This window comes from Manacus candei, unplaced genomic scaffold (genome assembly GCF_025592945.1).
Source record: "Manacus candei isolate 608988 ecotype Guabito, Panama unplaced genomic scaffold, ASM2559294v1 h1tg000043l, whole genome shotgun sequence".
Classification (NCBI taxonomy): domain Eukaryota; kingdom Metazoa; phylum Chordata; class Aves; order Passeriformes; family Pipridae; genus Manacus; species Manacus candei.
In genome coordinates, this window is record NW_026138091.1 from 11,626,127 (window position 1) to 11,641,033 (window position 14,907).

General features: G+C 38.1%; 1 protein-coding gene across 2 annotated transcripts in view; it reads right to left on the reverse strand.

Moving 5' to 3' along the window:
* Positions 1–14,907, reverse strand: part of PDZRN4 (PDZ domain containing ring finger 4) — a 246,451-nt gene that overhangs the window by 100,109 nt on the left and 131,435 nt on the right. Inside the window, exon 1 of one of the 2 annotated variants that reach the window (XM_051795427.1) lies at positions 8,463–8,623. The exons of the other annotated variant lie outside the window; for it this stretch is intronic. Coding sequence (XP_051651387.1) covers positions 8,463–8,531 — 69 coding nt within the window. The 5' untranslated portion in view covers positions 8,532–8,623. Of the gene's footprint in view, positions 1–8,462; positions 8,624–14,907 lie in introns of those variants that run through there. 2 annotated transcript variants of the gene reach the window in all.

Sequence of the window (14,907 nt, forward strand, 5' to 3'; positions counted from 1 at the left end):
CTGTGACAATAGTGCAGTCCTGCAAGGGGCTACCTTTCCCAAGAGCCACGGCAACAAACATCAGCCCTTCCATTTCTGCCTGTGATGCTTTTTCCACTAAAAACCACACCCCCCAGTTATGACGTGTACAACATGTGTACAGTATACAATAATAGTGTCATTCAGCAACCAGTATTACATATGCAATTCAACATTACAGATGGTTGTCACCCAAAATCAGATCTACACATCATGTTTCCCCACCTTTCTGCATTACCCACCAAGTGCACCCAGGTCCTTGAGCAAAAACAATCCCATGGATAGGTTTCCCTTAGCTTGAGGCAGGACTAGTCAAAACTGTCTTTCCTAACATATTTTTCATATGCACAATGGTGACTTTGTCTATGGTACATAAGGGTTCTGATTGGGCTGGGCCATCTCGATTGGTAGAGCTTTGGGTGTTAAATATCCAGGTGGACTTCGCTAAATGCAGGTCCCAGTGTTTGAAGGTTCCACTGCCCATTGCCTTCAACATGGTTTTTAAGAGTCCATTTTACCATTCAACTTTCCCAGAGGCTGGCGCACAATAGGGAACATGATATGAATGGCAGCCCTTCTGTTTCTGCCTGCAGTGCTTTTCGGCTGAAAACCATGCCCCCCAGCTGTGATGTGGTGGTACTGAATATTCAGTGCTAAAGCTCCACCCTCCTCCTCTGTAACCATAACACCAAGACATGCAGAAGAATACCAAACCAGAATTAAAACTGTTTCTAAACATTATCTTTCAAGTTCATCCTAATTTCTTTCAAATTTCATAAACTGTAAATTAAACCTGATTGATATTTGCAAGCTTTTTTCACTGATCATAAGTGAGACAACTTCTAATGAAGGTTTTTACAATACATGATTCCAGGAGCTAGGAAAAAAAAAAGAACAACAAACCCTCCAAATACTGAAAGATATGAAATGAAACAGAAAAAATTCTCCAGCTGGATGAAGAACCCCAAAACTAAGTTGTATCTAGACAAATTAAACACACTTGTAGACTTTTGTAGATTGAGCCCTCTCAGGTTCAACTCTGACATTAATACACATGAAGCACAAGAATTCTACATGTGACGTGGTAGTTTGGACGATCACTTATTCCACTGTGCTTATGTTGTTTCAGAGGTCGAACGTCATGGTCAAAACCTCTAGGGAATAAGTACTACCATAAAAAACCAGACAACAAAACAAAGGAAAATGAATGTTTGTTTTGCTTCACTTTGTTTCTGTCAGTTGAACATACAAAAATAAACAAACAGAACTTCTTCCTGGAGAAAAAAAAGAATGTATTGGCTTTTCCACCTGAGTGAAGGATAGAATTTCTTAACTTCCTCAAAGTGAAACAATAAAACCCCACAACAGTGAGAGTCATGGAAGCCTACATCATCCTGTTACGCAGAAATGGCAAAATAGCCACCCTGTCCTCTGCCTGTCCAGATCCATATTTTAAGCTCAAATACAAACAACTATAGATGAGAGTTTGCAGTGCGTTATATGAAGACACTACAATTCCATTTCTAGCTTCCGTCCATGGCATAAAAGTATTTGTAAAATTCTCCTTCTCACCGCTTGTTATAAAAATATTATAGATAACCTTTGAACAGTTACTGATTTAATATCCTTTCTTAATAGACTGATTTTTGCTATGGTTATTGAGCGAAGTAAAACAAATGACAAGCTTATTACACACTAAATAGAAAAGTATCTTCACTTCAACCACAAAGTAAGTGTATCATGAATAATCGGCATTGAAATTTTAAAATTCTTTCATGTCTCGATATTTTCAGGTGATGTTTTCAAACCAGGAAATCCTGTTGCACTTGAAAAAAAAATCTACCTAACAGTATCATTAAATTACTTTGCATAAACCTAAAAGATTAGAAAAGCCTTTGTGGTTGAAATTAGCCAGTGGGTTCCAAGTTATGGGATTGACAGAAAACCAAATAGAAAAAGCTCATGCCATTTAAAATAACAGGTCAAACATACTCTGAAGCTAAACAGTCTGAAAGCCAAAGATCCAATAATTTTTCAGCATTTCTCTTTTAATTATTTTTATGAGACCTTCCCAAATCCCTCAGGGTGGAAGGAGTGCTGGTTATCACCAAGCCCTGCTGTACATGTCTCCATTAAGCTCTTAGCTCTTGAGAGAAAGCTGATGAAACAACCTACTGTCAATTAACTCCAAACATATGCATGGCTGTGTTTGGCTGACATTTTAATGCCCTTCCCCTTCAATGAACCACAAAACAAAAATACTGAACCTCTAAAATATGCTTCTTTGACAGAAAGCTCAACGTAGCAAGACTGGCTTCATCACACCACTGATGTATAGAACTCACATAAAGATACATTTTGCCTTGGGCCTAAGGATTATATCCATACCAAATCACATCAGGAAGCAAGCTTCAAGAAAGGATAGTTCTGTAAAAAATGCATAAAAATCTGATCATTAGAAGAATCCTCAATCCCCATTGTTAAATTCAAGATGCAAGGAACAGCAAAATGACAGAGAAAATCATGCTATTCACTACATGAACCATCTTTTTTTTATTTTCATGGCGTTGCGTATAAAATCACAGAATTATAGAATATCTCTGCAGATTGGAGATATAATCTCAGTATGGCTTCTTAAAGCTGCCTCTGTTGTACCCATACCCTGAATTCTTATCTCACATACTACTGTCTGCTTTCTTATCTCAGGATGACTCTTTATCTTTCCTCTTGAGGTATGCACAGGAACTATATGCCTTTTACACGACAGTAAACAAGGACAGAAAATGAAAGCCTGGCTCCAGTGAAGTCAGTAGTAACACTTCAGAGTTTCCTGGATTTTACCAGAAAGAAAATATGCATTTTATTAAAGACAGTTGGTGCGAGATCCGAAATAATTCTTAGGCACTTGGTGTATAATTCAGATTTCATGTTCAAAGAATCATTTAAAAAATCCTGCTAATGGGTTTAGGTTTTTAAAAAATCAGATGACAACTTCTTTACATATGTAGCTGTATGCATGGATGTCTTCTCTACAGCCACCATATAACCAGGCAGCCAGAGTTGGTTATTTTAAGCAGCCTTTATGTTCCCAGACCCAAATCCCAATCCTCCAGGACTCCTCAGGGAGCTTTCACACCCAAACAGAGCTCTGTGTAAGAGCCTAGATCCAGGCAAGAGATGGTCTTAAAGACATATCTTCTCTTTTATGCAACTGGTATGTGGTGACTCACAGCACAGAGCTGAGGAGTGGGTGCCCGGGGCTCTGGGGGCAGTTACTGCTAGGCAGCCAATGCTCTCTAGGTCCCAGGACCAGTGTCCAGTGTGGGACGGTGAACTCCTCCACCAGGAGCAAGAGCTCAGTTGTTAGCAATGTCACAACACTGATGTCTTTCTGAGTAGAGCCTGAAGAAACATTATGGCAATGGGATTAGTTATTTCTATGATTTAATTTCTATGATTTAATGATGTTTAATTATTAGTGTAAAGTAAATAATCAAGGAAACAGAAGAACCAGGAAAGCTATGCCTGCTAACCACAAAGATCCTCTCTTATCTGTAGGAGAAGTCAACTTTTTGAACTCGTTTTTAATGTTTTCAGTTCAGCAGTGGTTCTTTAAGGAAATTCCAAGGAAGCTTCTAGGACATGGTTAGAAATGTATGACAAGCTTTACTTGATTACATTTTTACCATAAATACATTACTCTACTAACATGAGACAGTGCAGCTTTGAGGGGAATTACATAAAGCAAATCTCTAGAATTGTTCAGTTAAACTGAAACAGTACTCCTACAAGTTTGTTGATTCCTTCAGCACTTCAAAACTTATTTTTGAACTTTTCAAACAGATAAATGAATATTCAGAAGAGTTTCTTAGGAAAAAAAAATAAGAATCAGGGGATTATCAATTGTTCTGTTGAAAAAATTTAGAGAGAAGCAAGAAGAAAAAGATAGAAAATGCAGTAAGATAAAACCAGATCTACTTTTGCTACTGATTTAACTCAACTCAGGCAATTCAACTAATTTCCAGACAATTAAATTTAGAAATTTTTTCTTTCGTATTCTCCAGAAGTAAAAGTGTGCTGCTACAGAATTTCTAATAAAAAGATATAACCCAAAAATGTGTTTGTGCTGATGCAACAAAAGATGGTACTTTCCCATTGCTGGTGAAATTCATGAGGAGTATTTGGAGGTGGCATTGGTATACAGCAAAAAAAGGTGACATAAAAGCTGTGGCAGGTATTTATAGAAAAGAATAAGAGCTAATGGCAGCCACCACATTGAGGAGCTGTCATATAAATACATCACATGGTGTCAGTACTAAAAAAGAATATTAGCGGCTAAAGGTTCGTACAGGAGGAAAATAAGTATCACATCATCCAGTCTATTTAATTAATCTTGTGAATCAACTCGAACTTTATCAAGACCAGAGAAAGCAGGTCCCAGTGCCAAGGGACACTGCTTGGCCCCCAGTCATCTTTCCTTATTCCAATACCAGCTACAAGCAGCATCTCCTGAAACATACAGAGGTGCCTGTGCTGTTTCAGTGGGCAGGCTCAGTGTCTCTTGTGAGCAGCTTTGAATTTGAATAGATGTACCACTAAAACTTAGTACTTCAGGTAGCCCAAAATGAACATAAAATCAGAACTCTAAACTGGTGAAAATTTGAGCTTTATGGTAATTATGGAAAACAACATGAGAAGCAGACTGCATATTCAATCTTTAGAGGATATACATGTGCAACCTTCCAGTTTTAATCCCAGCTCCACCACTGACTTTGTGAGCCATCCCAGATAGCCTCTCTTTCCCCTTCCAGCTTTCCTCCTTTCTCCTTTTCAATTCTAAGCTCGCCTGAGCTAGGTCTGCTTCTTAAGATGTAACTCAAAAAAGAAATTCACACCATTCTTTGGTTAACCTCCAAAAGCAGTGTTCTTTCTCCCCTTTTTTTCTCTGGGTTAACTGCACATTTTGAAAATAAAGCACAAAAGTTTGAGTAAACAGAAATTATTTTGATATGATATCCACAGAATTCTAAAGAAAATCTGCATTTTCTTGAGTCTCACAGAAGGCTAGTGAAGATTACTGCTGATTCCCTCCAATCCTTGACATATTTATCTTATTCTTTCAGTTAAATGGGAAGATTCCTCATCATGCTGCTAGCAAATGACTTAAACTCAGTTTTTTCATCCCTGCAGTGCAAGAGAAAATCAGCTAAGAATGGCAGAGGTCTGCTCCTAATGGACATAAGCATATACCAGATCCCACCCTCTCTAAGTGACTTGACATAGACTTCCTGGCTGCACACTTATTAGCTCAATCCTGCTTATACAGCACACAGGAAATAATATTAAAGTGCTCCATGAAGTAGCATATAGGGCCATAAATTTCAAATTGAGACATCTTTCATTTCTGCACTTGTAGGCATATGGAGAAGAGGACTTGAGAGGGGTAATACACCTGATACCTTCCCACTGTGAAATCAAGAAGTAAATCTGAGGTATTCTCACATCTTGAGGACCGGTGAAGAGGCACTCAGAAGCACAAGGGTCCTTCATCAATGCACAGTGGTATCTCAGAAGCTTTCATTCTTGAAATATAACTATTTGACTTTTTGTTTTAATCCCAATCTGCACATGCAAAACACAGTTATCAAAATAAACATCTCTGTCACACTAGCAAATGTTGCTTTTGGTGAGGCCCCCCCGATCTCTGAACTGCTATCTCAGTGAAAGGCAAACAAGCCTGGAGGAAAGGAATAGGGGAAGTTTGAGGAATTATACATATTCTAATGATGTCTTCATTTCCCAGTAGCTCTACAACAAAAAGCTCTGCAGTGCTGAATCTGACCTCGCTAAAACCAGTATCAGAAAACCTGCCACACTGTAAGCACTTGCATGGTTTTCCTCTGCAAACATGCTTTCCTTTGTTTACTATATCTTCAAGTACATGAATGCACAGACCACCCACAGTATCCGGTAGCCTAGCATGGGAAAGGTAAGAGATGAAGCTAGGATTGCTTCTTTATATGAATATAAATTAATCTATCTGATCCGCATATGCTAGTGAGCCACAGCTCATCCTTAGTCAATTCATGTCCCTGACAGGCTAACTTGTCCCAAGCTCTCCAGAAATCATGCAGATGAAAGAGCCAAGCCCGTGGTATAGGAATTACAGGACTGGAGAGTTAAAAAGGGATTTGCAAATCAAGTAGTAATGCCTGCCTTGGCTTAATTTAATGTATCCTATTCTACTGCTGCTCCCCCCTCCCAGCAGCAGCAAATCAGTATTGTACACAGAAGCAGTCATGGTGTGAGACACTACCTGATCTCTACTGCAGCACCTGGTTAAAAATATGCTCAGTATCCTTTGGGCTCTGACCTGCATACAATGAAACAAAGATAGGGATGGTTTTACAGATGAACATAGGATCTGGTAGTGAGCACACTAAGTCATTTCTCTGCTCTCGCTCTGCACCTTATCAGTGACATTTCCCTAACAGCACAAGATGCAGCACCAGGCTCACTGCATTTCAGCTCCCCAAGGAAACCCACTCAGATCCTCCCAGGGATAACACTTTATCTGGCAAGCACCAGAGTAAAAAGTGAAAGCATTAGTTAATTTTGCACCTTGATTGCTCACACCCACAGACACTCCAACTCAACAGCAGAGAGAATAACAGATGAAGGGAAGAATTTCTCTAGAATCTCTTAAAAACCTCACCTTTGGGTTTGCTGATCAATCACATTTGCGACATTACTGCAAGGAATATTCTGAAAATGCATTTGCTATAAACCAGGTTCAGCTTCTCTTTCCTGCACACGTGCAGCCCTTTAAGAAATGTCTAATTCCCTTCATAGCAGAACCTGCATTTCTTATTCCCTGGCACAGAAATGCAGACACGGATCTACTCTACTCCATTTTACTTTCAGATCTGCTTGGCAATCAAGAGCTGAGGAGGGGAAAGGGGAATAGAGCAAAATGTGCTGCTATGCTTTTCCCTGTGCTACTGCTGTAAGAAAAAATGATTATGGGATTATGACTAAATATTGAACTAAAGGGAAGTGTTCTACCTAGAGACCATCCTCACCAGGCACAGCAACGGGCATGTTACCTGCAAACAGACACTCTTTTAGAACTGAATATGCCCGCTGGTTCTGTGGTAAAAAATGATGCAGAGGTATTGCCCCCAGTAGTAATTAACAATGTTAATCTTCTTCTTCCTCTCTTTGGTGATAAAAAGAGTAATTTTTATATTTAATTAATGCAGAGGATCATTTTGGAAACTGGTTAATGAGGCTCTGATCACATTACCATGAAAATGTGCATTAACACCACAACTGAGGAGGCTGCTTCATGTGTAGAGAATCCACTTTGTAATTAGCCCACTGTGAAATGAATCACGTCAGGAGGAACTCAGAGGGAACCAGTCGGCACTGGGCACTTAGCTGCTGCTGTGCCAATAGACCACCAACATTCTAAGCTGGTTTTTCTCCTCTGTACTGCCTGTCAGCAGCAGTGCAGTCCAAAAATGCCAGTGTTCAGCCTCTGTCAACGGCAATATGTCAAAGCCAGGACAAATTACAGAGAGGGAGAGAACAGATGCTGAAAGGCACTAAACTTTAGTATGCAAGAGTCTGCTGTGCCAAGAGGAAAAAAGCAAACAAAAAGCTGCAAATCAAATACTGATACAATAGGATATGAGAAAAAATTATGGGCTATTATGGAAAGTGCTTTAATCTTATCTTATTCTGAAGGAGCTGGGAACACGTTAGCAGCAGACTCTTACTCTGCTACATACTACACTGCTATGATGCTGAAACAGAGACTAAAATATCTAAATGGGATTAAGATCTTTGTCTAGTAGTAAATAAACAGAAATAGCACACACAATGAATGAACAAGCAGCACATCTCACCCATGGAAACCCTGTTCTACTCAGTACCTGTTCAAAGGTGACAACACATTTCAGAATTATTTCAATTTTATATAATTAATAGGAAAATTTAACATACTTCTCAGCCAGCACAGACATGCCATAAAAACTTTGTTCCTTAACTTAGGTTCCTTAACCTGAGATCACACACCTAATGCTTTCACAGGCAGCAGTGCAACTTATCTGAAATCAGTCCTATTACCAAAGCCAAGGGCTCCCTTAAAACATCACTGATACGGTTCAATGAGACTGCTGCTATATGACTGACATTTTGGCAGAAGATGCACAAAAATGTTAAAAGAATCCTACAGGAAGTCATCTGAAGGGGGAGTGGCATACAAGCAGAAAACAACGGGCACCCAAAATGCTAATAATTACCAACCTCCCCCCAAACAACTTAGGTAGCAATTTGGGAAAGGAAAGAAAAAAGGCAAAGCAAAACAAAAGCACTACTTACTCTCTGTAAAGAACACACATTTTTATTCTGGAGATGCTGGTAATATCCTCTGCACTCACCTGTGAAACTTCATAGAGCAGTTTGTAGTGTTCCTCTCTCTTCTGAAAAGTGCACAGATTGCAGCCCATCCTAATAAGCAACACAAGAGCAAAGCCTCTAATTTCCCCAGCACTGAACGGCAAATGCACTGACAGGGAATCACCCTCCAGACTTGTCTACTGTTTTTCATCAGTCACTCCAACCCCAACACACAGGCACGCCACTGTTAGCTGGAAGCACAAGGCAGGGCAGTGTGTAGCAGCATGCTCTTCTTCCCTTTCCCTAACTATCTTATACTCACGTATACACACACAGAGTTTCGACTCAGTTCATGGCAACACTCCCCCTGTCTCTGCATCAGTGCACATGACTACACAGATTCCCACTCATGAATATTAATAGCCTCTCATTGATTATTTATGACAGAACGTGTTAGCGGGGAGGGGTGTCATAGCTGCTGCTGATGACAGATGAATATTCACTAATTAAGAAGCAAATGTACCGTGGTTAAACAAAATTCACTTGTGTCAATACCAACTCTATTTATTAAGGTTAGAGAGACTAAGCTGCATGCATTTCACCCACACTCACCTTAATTGTGAGCCTAATTCATTAATGGGGATGGCAAAAGCACAAGTCAAGTCTTCTGTTAGGTCTCCACCTTGTGCAACAGGGATCACGGAATACATTTAAAATATTTGCAAGCGTTTTAGGAGAGTGCTTGTGAAACCTGAGCTGATGTTGCTAAAAATTTAAAGCAAAGACAGAAGGAGAGATACTGCTAGCTTCAACTTTGGTACTGCGAAATTTAGCCAAAATTCCAGTGTACTCATAAAAGGCATGGGTCTATAACAACTCATCATATGTATCCAGTAAATGTGGAAGTGCAGGTGTGCCTGACCTGATGCTGTTTACATATTGCTGTTTACACATTGTACTGTCTATTAAATAAGCTCACATTCAAGCCTCTTTCTTTCATGTATAACAGATTAATATTAATTATAAGCTAAATTTCTCAGAAACTCAACAGACATACTCTGCTGGACTCCTAGTTATCAAAGCTTTTGTTATAACATGTCATTATATCCAATTTTACCATTTGTAAATTAGATTTTAACGGTGCCACAATTCTCAGTGTGTGTATTAAGGCAAGGATGCATTTAAAATTAAACCCACATGTTAAATATTAAGGCCAATGCAAATCACAATTTGAGGCTGACACTATTCCTGTACTGTATATAATAATCCATTGGTAGTTATGCCAAATAAAAAGCCCAAACTATGGCAAGCCAGGACAAAACTCCCCAACTTTTTATCCTTTCTTTCTCAGCAACTTTGCTCTTAAAGAACTATATCCTTGTTTTGAAGCATCTTTAATCTGGACAGGATAGTCGGTGGAATCCAAAGCAGAAATAATTACATCGAAACCAGTGAAAACCAGTTAGTTAAGACTGACATTGGGCCCTAAAGAGTTGGAATTACTAAGCACTGACGTACAGCTACTGGGTTTTTTTGAGTGCAGTTTCTTAAAAGTGCTTTGTCAAACATTTAAAATCAATAACAGGAAATGATTCTAATGAACACTAATTGATAACAAATTGTCTTTGCATCTAGCAGCACCTCAAACACCACCAATGCTGGGTAGCAAGCAGATCAACAGTCATGTCCTGCTTATCAGTTCAGCCCCTTGGGATATAATAATCCAATTTTCTGGGCCCTAATTTTACCAAACAGCTGGGATAAAAGCCAATCAGAGAAATGTACAGGAAAAACTGGACCATTGCTGCAAACTTTCCATACTAGTAAAGTTTGTTAGAACCTCTATGTAAATTACAGATAGGTTGAGACTAAGTCTTAATTAAATTTCATCTCCCTTAATAAATGATCAGATTCAGGAGGAATCAAATAATGACCATTAACAGAGCAAGCTCTTCTCATATCAGCTTCCAGCATTGTTCCGAAACAGAACATTAAGATTAATTTTTATTTGGTGGAAGAACCTGAGCAGGCAGGTTTGGTTATGAATTTTCTCCAAAGTCCAAAGGTTTCAAAGATGAACCATGGAGGCAGGTTCATTGTTGTTAGAAAGAATCAGCTTCTGTTCTCCTTCGCCATACTCACATGAAATGCTGTTCATGCTGGTAGATTTAAACTCATGATGCAAACATCAACTCAATCTTTGAAGGTTTCTATATTGTGAGGTGCAGAAGGATTCTCAGATGTGTAAATTTTGAACTTAAGAAAGTCAGATCAATGAACAAGACAACAGTCATGCAAGAACAACCATGCCATCTTTCAGTGAAAGTGTTTTCTCCTTCCACTGACACAACTTCTTCCCCTGACATAATCTGAAAGCTGAACTACATTCTTGAAAGGAGACATGATTTGCCCTGGTATATTTTTGATAGTCTCTTAAAATTAGCTCTTAAAAAAAGGGTGGGAAAAGGATATATTATTACAGGAATACAGTTATATACAAGAAACAAACAACAATCACAAAAACCAACAGACAAAATAAGCAATGAAAAGCTTTCAGCAGTTTTCCCTGACAGTGTTTTTTCATTGTGTTTTTTCATTGTTCTTCCTCTGGTTCTTTTGTTTACTTCTCTGGAGCTAACACAGGCTTCTCCATTCATTTATCAAGTGCCTGCCCTCTGCCCATACAGAAAGTAAAAAAATTCTGTCTTGTGCTTCTGTAACCACTAACGGGCAGAGTCTGTAGGGCTGAATAGATTTTTGAGAAGGAAAGGTGTACTTCTAGGTTCTTGAACTCCATCTAAATACACAGCTTTGATTTTACATGTGGTCAAAATACTCAACATTTCAGCCAAAACCTGATGGAAATACAAACTAAAAAGAAATATATGAGGTACTTTGGTCAAGTTGAATTTGATACCAGGGAGAAAGCAATCTCTTTCTTTCCCTTTTTCTCTCCCTCATCTTAATCACCTCCCAATATTTTGTAGTTGAAGGGACCAAAAAGGTACTAAAATATAATCAAGTAATTCTTATTTTATATGTAATTCAAAGATATTTCATTAATTCAATGCTTTTCTTGATTGTGGAGTTCTTTATTTTCATTGCTAAGAAGTTAATCTTACCATAAAGACTAAAATCATAACTCACAGTCAAACCAGCAATGCAATAATGAAAAGGGAGTTTAATTTTAAGAGTTACAACAAAATTTCTGTTAACATTTTCAAACAAGGTGCCCTTGTTTAGGTCCCCTAATTAATTTTAAGCATCTGGGAGATGACTTACATATTTGGTATATAGTTTCCTCACTGAGGTATAGAAATGTCTAATTTATAAGCACCCATGCTTGAAAGTTTATCATTGCAAAAAATTCAAGACAATGACACTGCAAATTAAAGACCACTCACTCCTTTATATCTTCTTTATCACACAGCTAAAAGAAATAATAAAATATAACATTCATTAATATTCACTGAGGATAGTGAAGCTGTTGGTCCAAACTCAGTGGTGAAACCTAGTGCAACATATGTGAAATTCAAGTTCTCTTTGCAAACCCTTGAATTCACACAGTCCTCCTGCCAAGCCCATTGCATTCACTTTATAAATTTTGAGGAATTTTCAGGAATCCATTTCACAGAAAAGATGGCAATGTAGTTTATAGTCTAAGGGCTGCATAGCTGTAAAACAAAATTATCATAAGAAAAAGGGAGTTGGAAAAACCCTTTGCTTATCCCCCCTGTCCTGCACAAAGGCTTGAACTCACAAAGCTTAACCTCAGTCTGGGCAGATCTTTTAGATCATTGTCATATTTGGTGTTTTTCATAAAGCCTCAGCTGCTAGAATCAGGTTATCGTATGCATTAGTCACCGTGTAGATTAGAAAAACAAGGAACTTTCCAGACCTATGATTGCACAGAAAAACTTAAAAATCTTTAGTAAACATAACCCAAAGATTCAGAATTTGCATACAAGGTAACCAGCTTGAACTCTAAGATAACATAATATATATTATCCAGTAGGTTAAATGAAGGTGTAAACTATGGAAGTATAGAGTCATTGAAATGAGCTTAGGCTTCAATAAAATGGATTTCTGAAAATATAATAAACTGCAAAATCTCACCACAGTTCCTAAAAGATACAGAAAGTCTTACTTAAAGTAAAAATGCTATATGTTTTCCACAGGCATCAGAACACACTTAAAACTGCATGAATATAAAAACAAAAAATTTGTATCTACAACAAAATGCAATATTGTCCAGAAATTAATTTATGTCCATAGGGAAGACACTTGTTTAAACTCATGTTTTTTAGCACAGCTAGCAACACTTCATGCACTTCGCAAAGTCACAGCAAAAGTAAGGGTGGTAGGAGAAAAGGCAAGACATGAAATGCTCATGTTCTGTATTTCCCAGGAGGACTGTAATTTCTCTGAAGACTATCCAGGCCTACCTGACTATAAATCAAATGGGCTCTGTAAGTGGTATCTTTCATTAGGCTCAAATGCCTCCTGGAAGTTCGGGAGCAACTACAACATCGTATTACACTAGTCCAGTCTATTGATAGCTATTGATTTTTTTTCCTATCCATGGTTAAATGGACATACTGGCCAAACTTCAGACTGCTCAGATACTTTTCTCTTTTCTTTTTCAAAGTTTCATACAGGATGTTCTTTTCCAAGGTTTTTACTCTGAGTGCCTGCCTTATAGCTCCTTAAACTGCTGCCATAATCAGTTACAGAGCTGTTGCAGAAAACAAAATGATGCCTATACTGAACTTTAAGGCCTTAGGAATACATAAAGGTTGGTGTCAGGACTTTGTTACCAAATTCTAGAAGGAACTGGACTTTCTCTTGACTTTCTCTACCTTGCCAGTTAGTTATAAGGAAACTATCTTACATACCTTTACTTTTTTTAAACCATCTGATCATGTGAAACTAGGTTGATGACTCTTAACTGCACTAGAAAGTTTCAACACTACGGAGTGTACAGAACAGAATGATTCATAAATAAGCTTGAAATGATTTAAAGGAAACAGGGATTAATCAGGATAGCCAAATCTAAAATGTAGGTTCCCACGGTTGTGGAAAAAACCTGATTATAGATAAATTGGGATATGAAGGCCCATGCCGACAACCATTAAATAATGCATTTAGGGAACATTGCTAAAATATTCAGTCATGATCTCTAAACCAGTTATTTTTACTCAGAAAATAGATCTGAAGTTGTGGACAGTTTCCTCGAATTGCCTGAGGAGAAGACTGAAAATGGAGTAGAAACTATTGTAATGAAACTGCACCCCAGAAATACCCACACTTGAATATAGCCAGCAGTCCTGGTCTTTCCATCTTTAAATCATTTAATGGAAATGGAAGAGCTATGACGAACATATAAGAAACACAGATGTGTAATAATTCACTTTCCCTACATTTTCATCTTAATCTATATATTTTTTCCTCACACAGGAAGGCATTTTTCCTCATATAGAAGGCGTTGCTTCTCACATTACACAGTGAAATAATTACACAATACATTTAGAAGGAAGCATGGATTTTTTCCAAGTAATTTGGCAGTGGAACTCATTACCAAAACTCAAAGGAAGTAAAAAGTAGAAAAGGGTTCAAAAAAGGTATTAGACAACTTTACGACAGATAACTGTCAATAGTCATCTGCCTGCTCAGGAAGCCCATAATGCACTGACTCCTGGGATCTATGAGAGATAGGACAGCGGCGAGATTTCTCTCGATGCATCCCCTTGTTGATAGCTTGCCTGGGTTTATTATCTGCCTCTTCAGAAATCTAATATTGGCAATATGATCTCTTTATTAATTCAATTCTAAAGCTCCAAATTGACTAGTTCTTGCACAAAAAGCTAGAATATGTACTTAACTGAAAGTTCTTTAGCTAATATTAGCAGCTAATACACCATAGAGTCCAACTGCATTACAAGGTTTTATTAATGATCACATAATGACTTTGAACTTCAAACACATTTATAAAAGTACATTTTATTATTGTCTTAATTAGTTTCAAAGGTTTTCAAGCTACATCTGTTGAAAAAAATAAAAAAAGTAATTTTCCCCTGCACCTGAAGATTATATCTGAGCTTTTTTTACATCTGTGTGGGAAAGAAAGACCATTTGGAACTAATGTCAAGTTCAGGCCCAGATCAAACAAAGGCAAATATCAATGAAAGGCTTCAATGAGAAACTGAGCTCACAGTACAAAATTGTAATTCAACTGCTGAAGCAGCAGGAACTTGTTCAGAGGCTGAGAGCAGCGGTGAGGAACTCCTTGGCTCTGTTCTTTCCTCTGATACCTGCATCATTAGAAAAGCTCTTCCTTTTTACATTCTTATAAAATGAGTAAAACCTGTCTTGCAAGAGCATCAATTCAATGACCTTTTTAAGACTTTGCAGAGCTTTTCAAAGAATGTATTATGGAGGGCTGTTACACTCACCCAAGTTCTGCTGAGGCCACCCTTACAGTCTCCA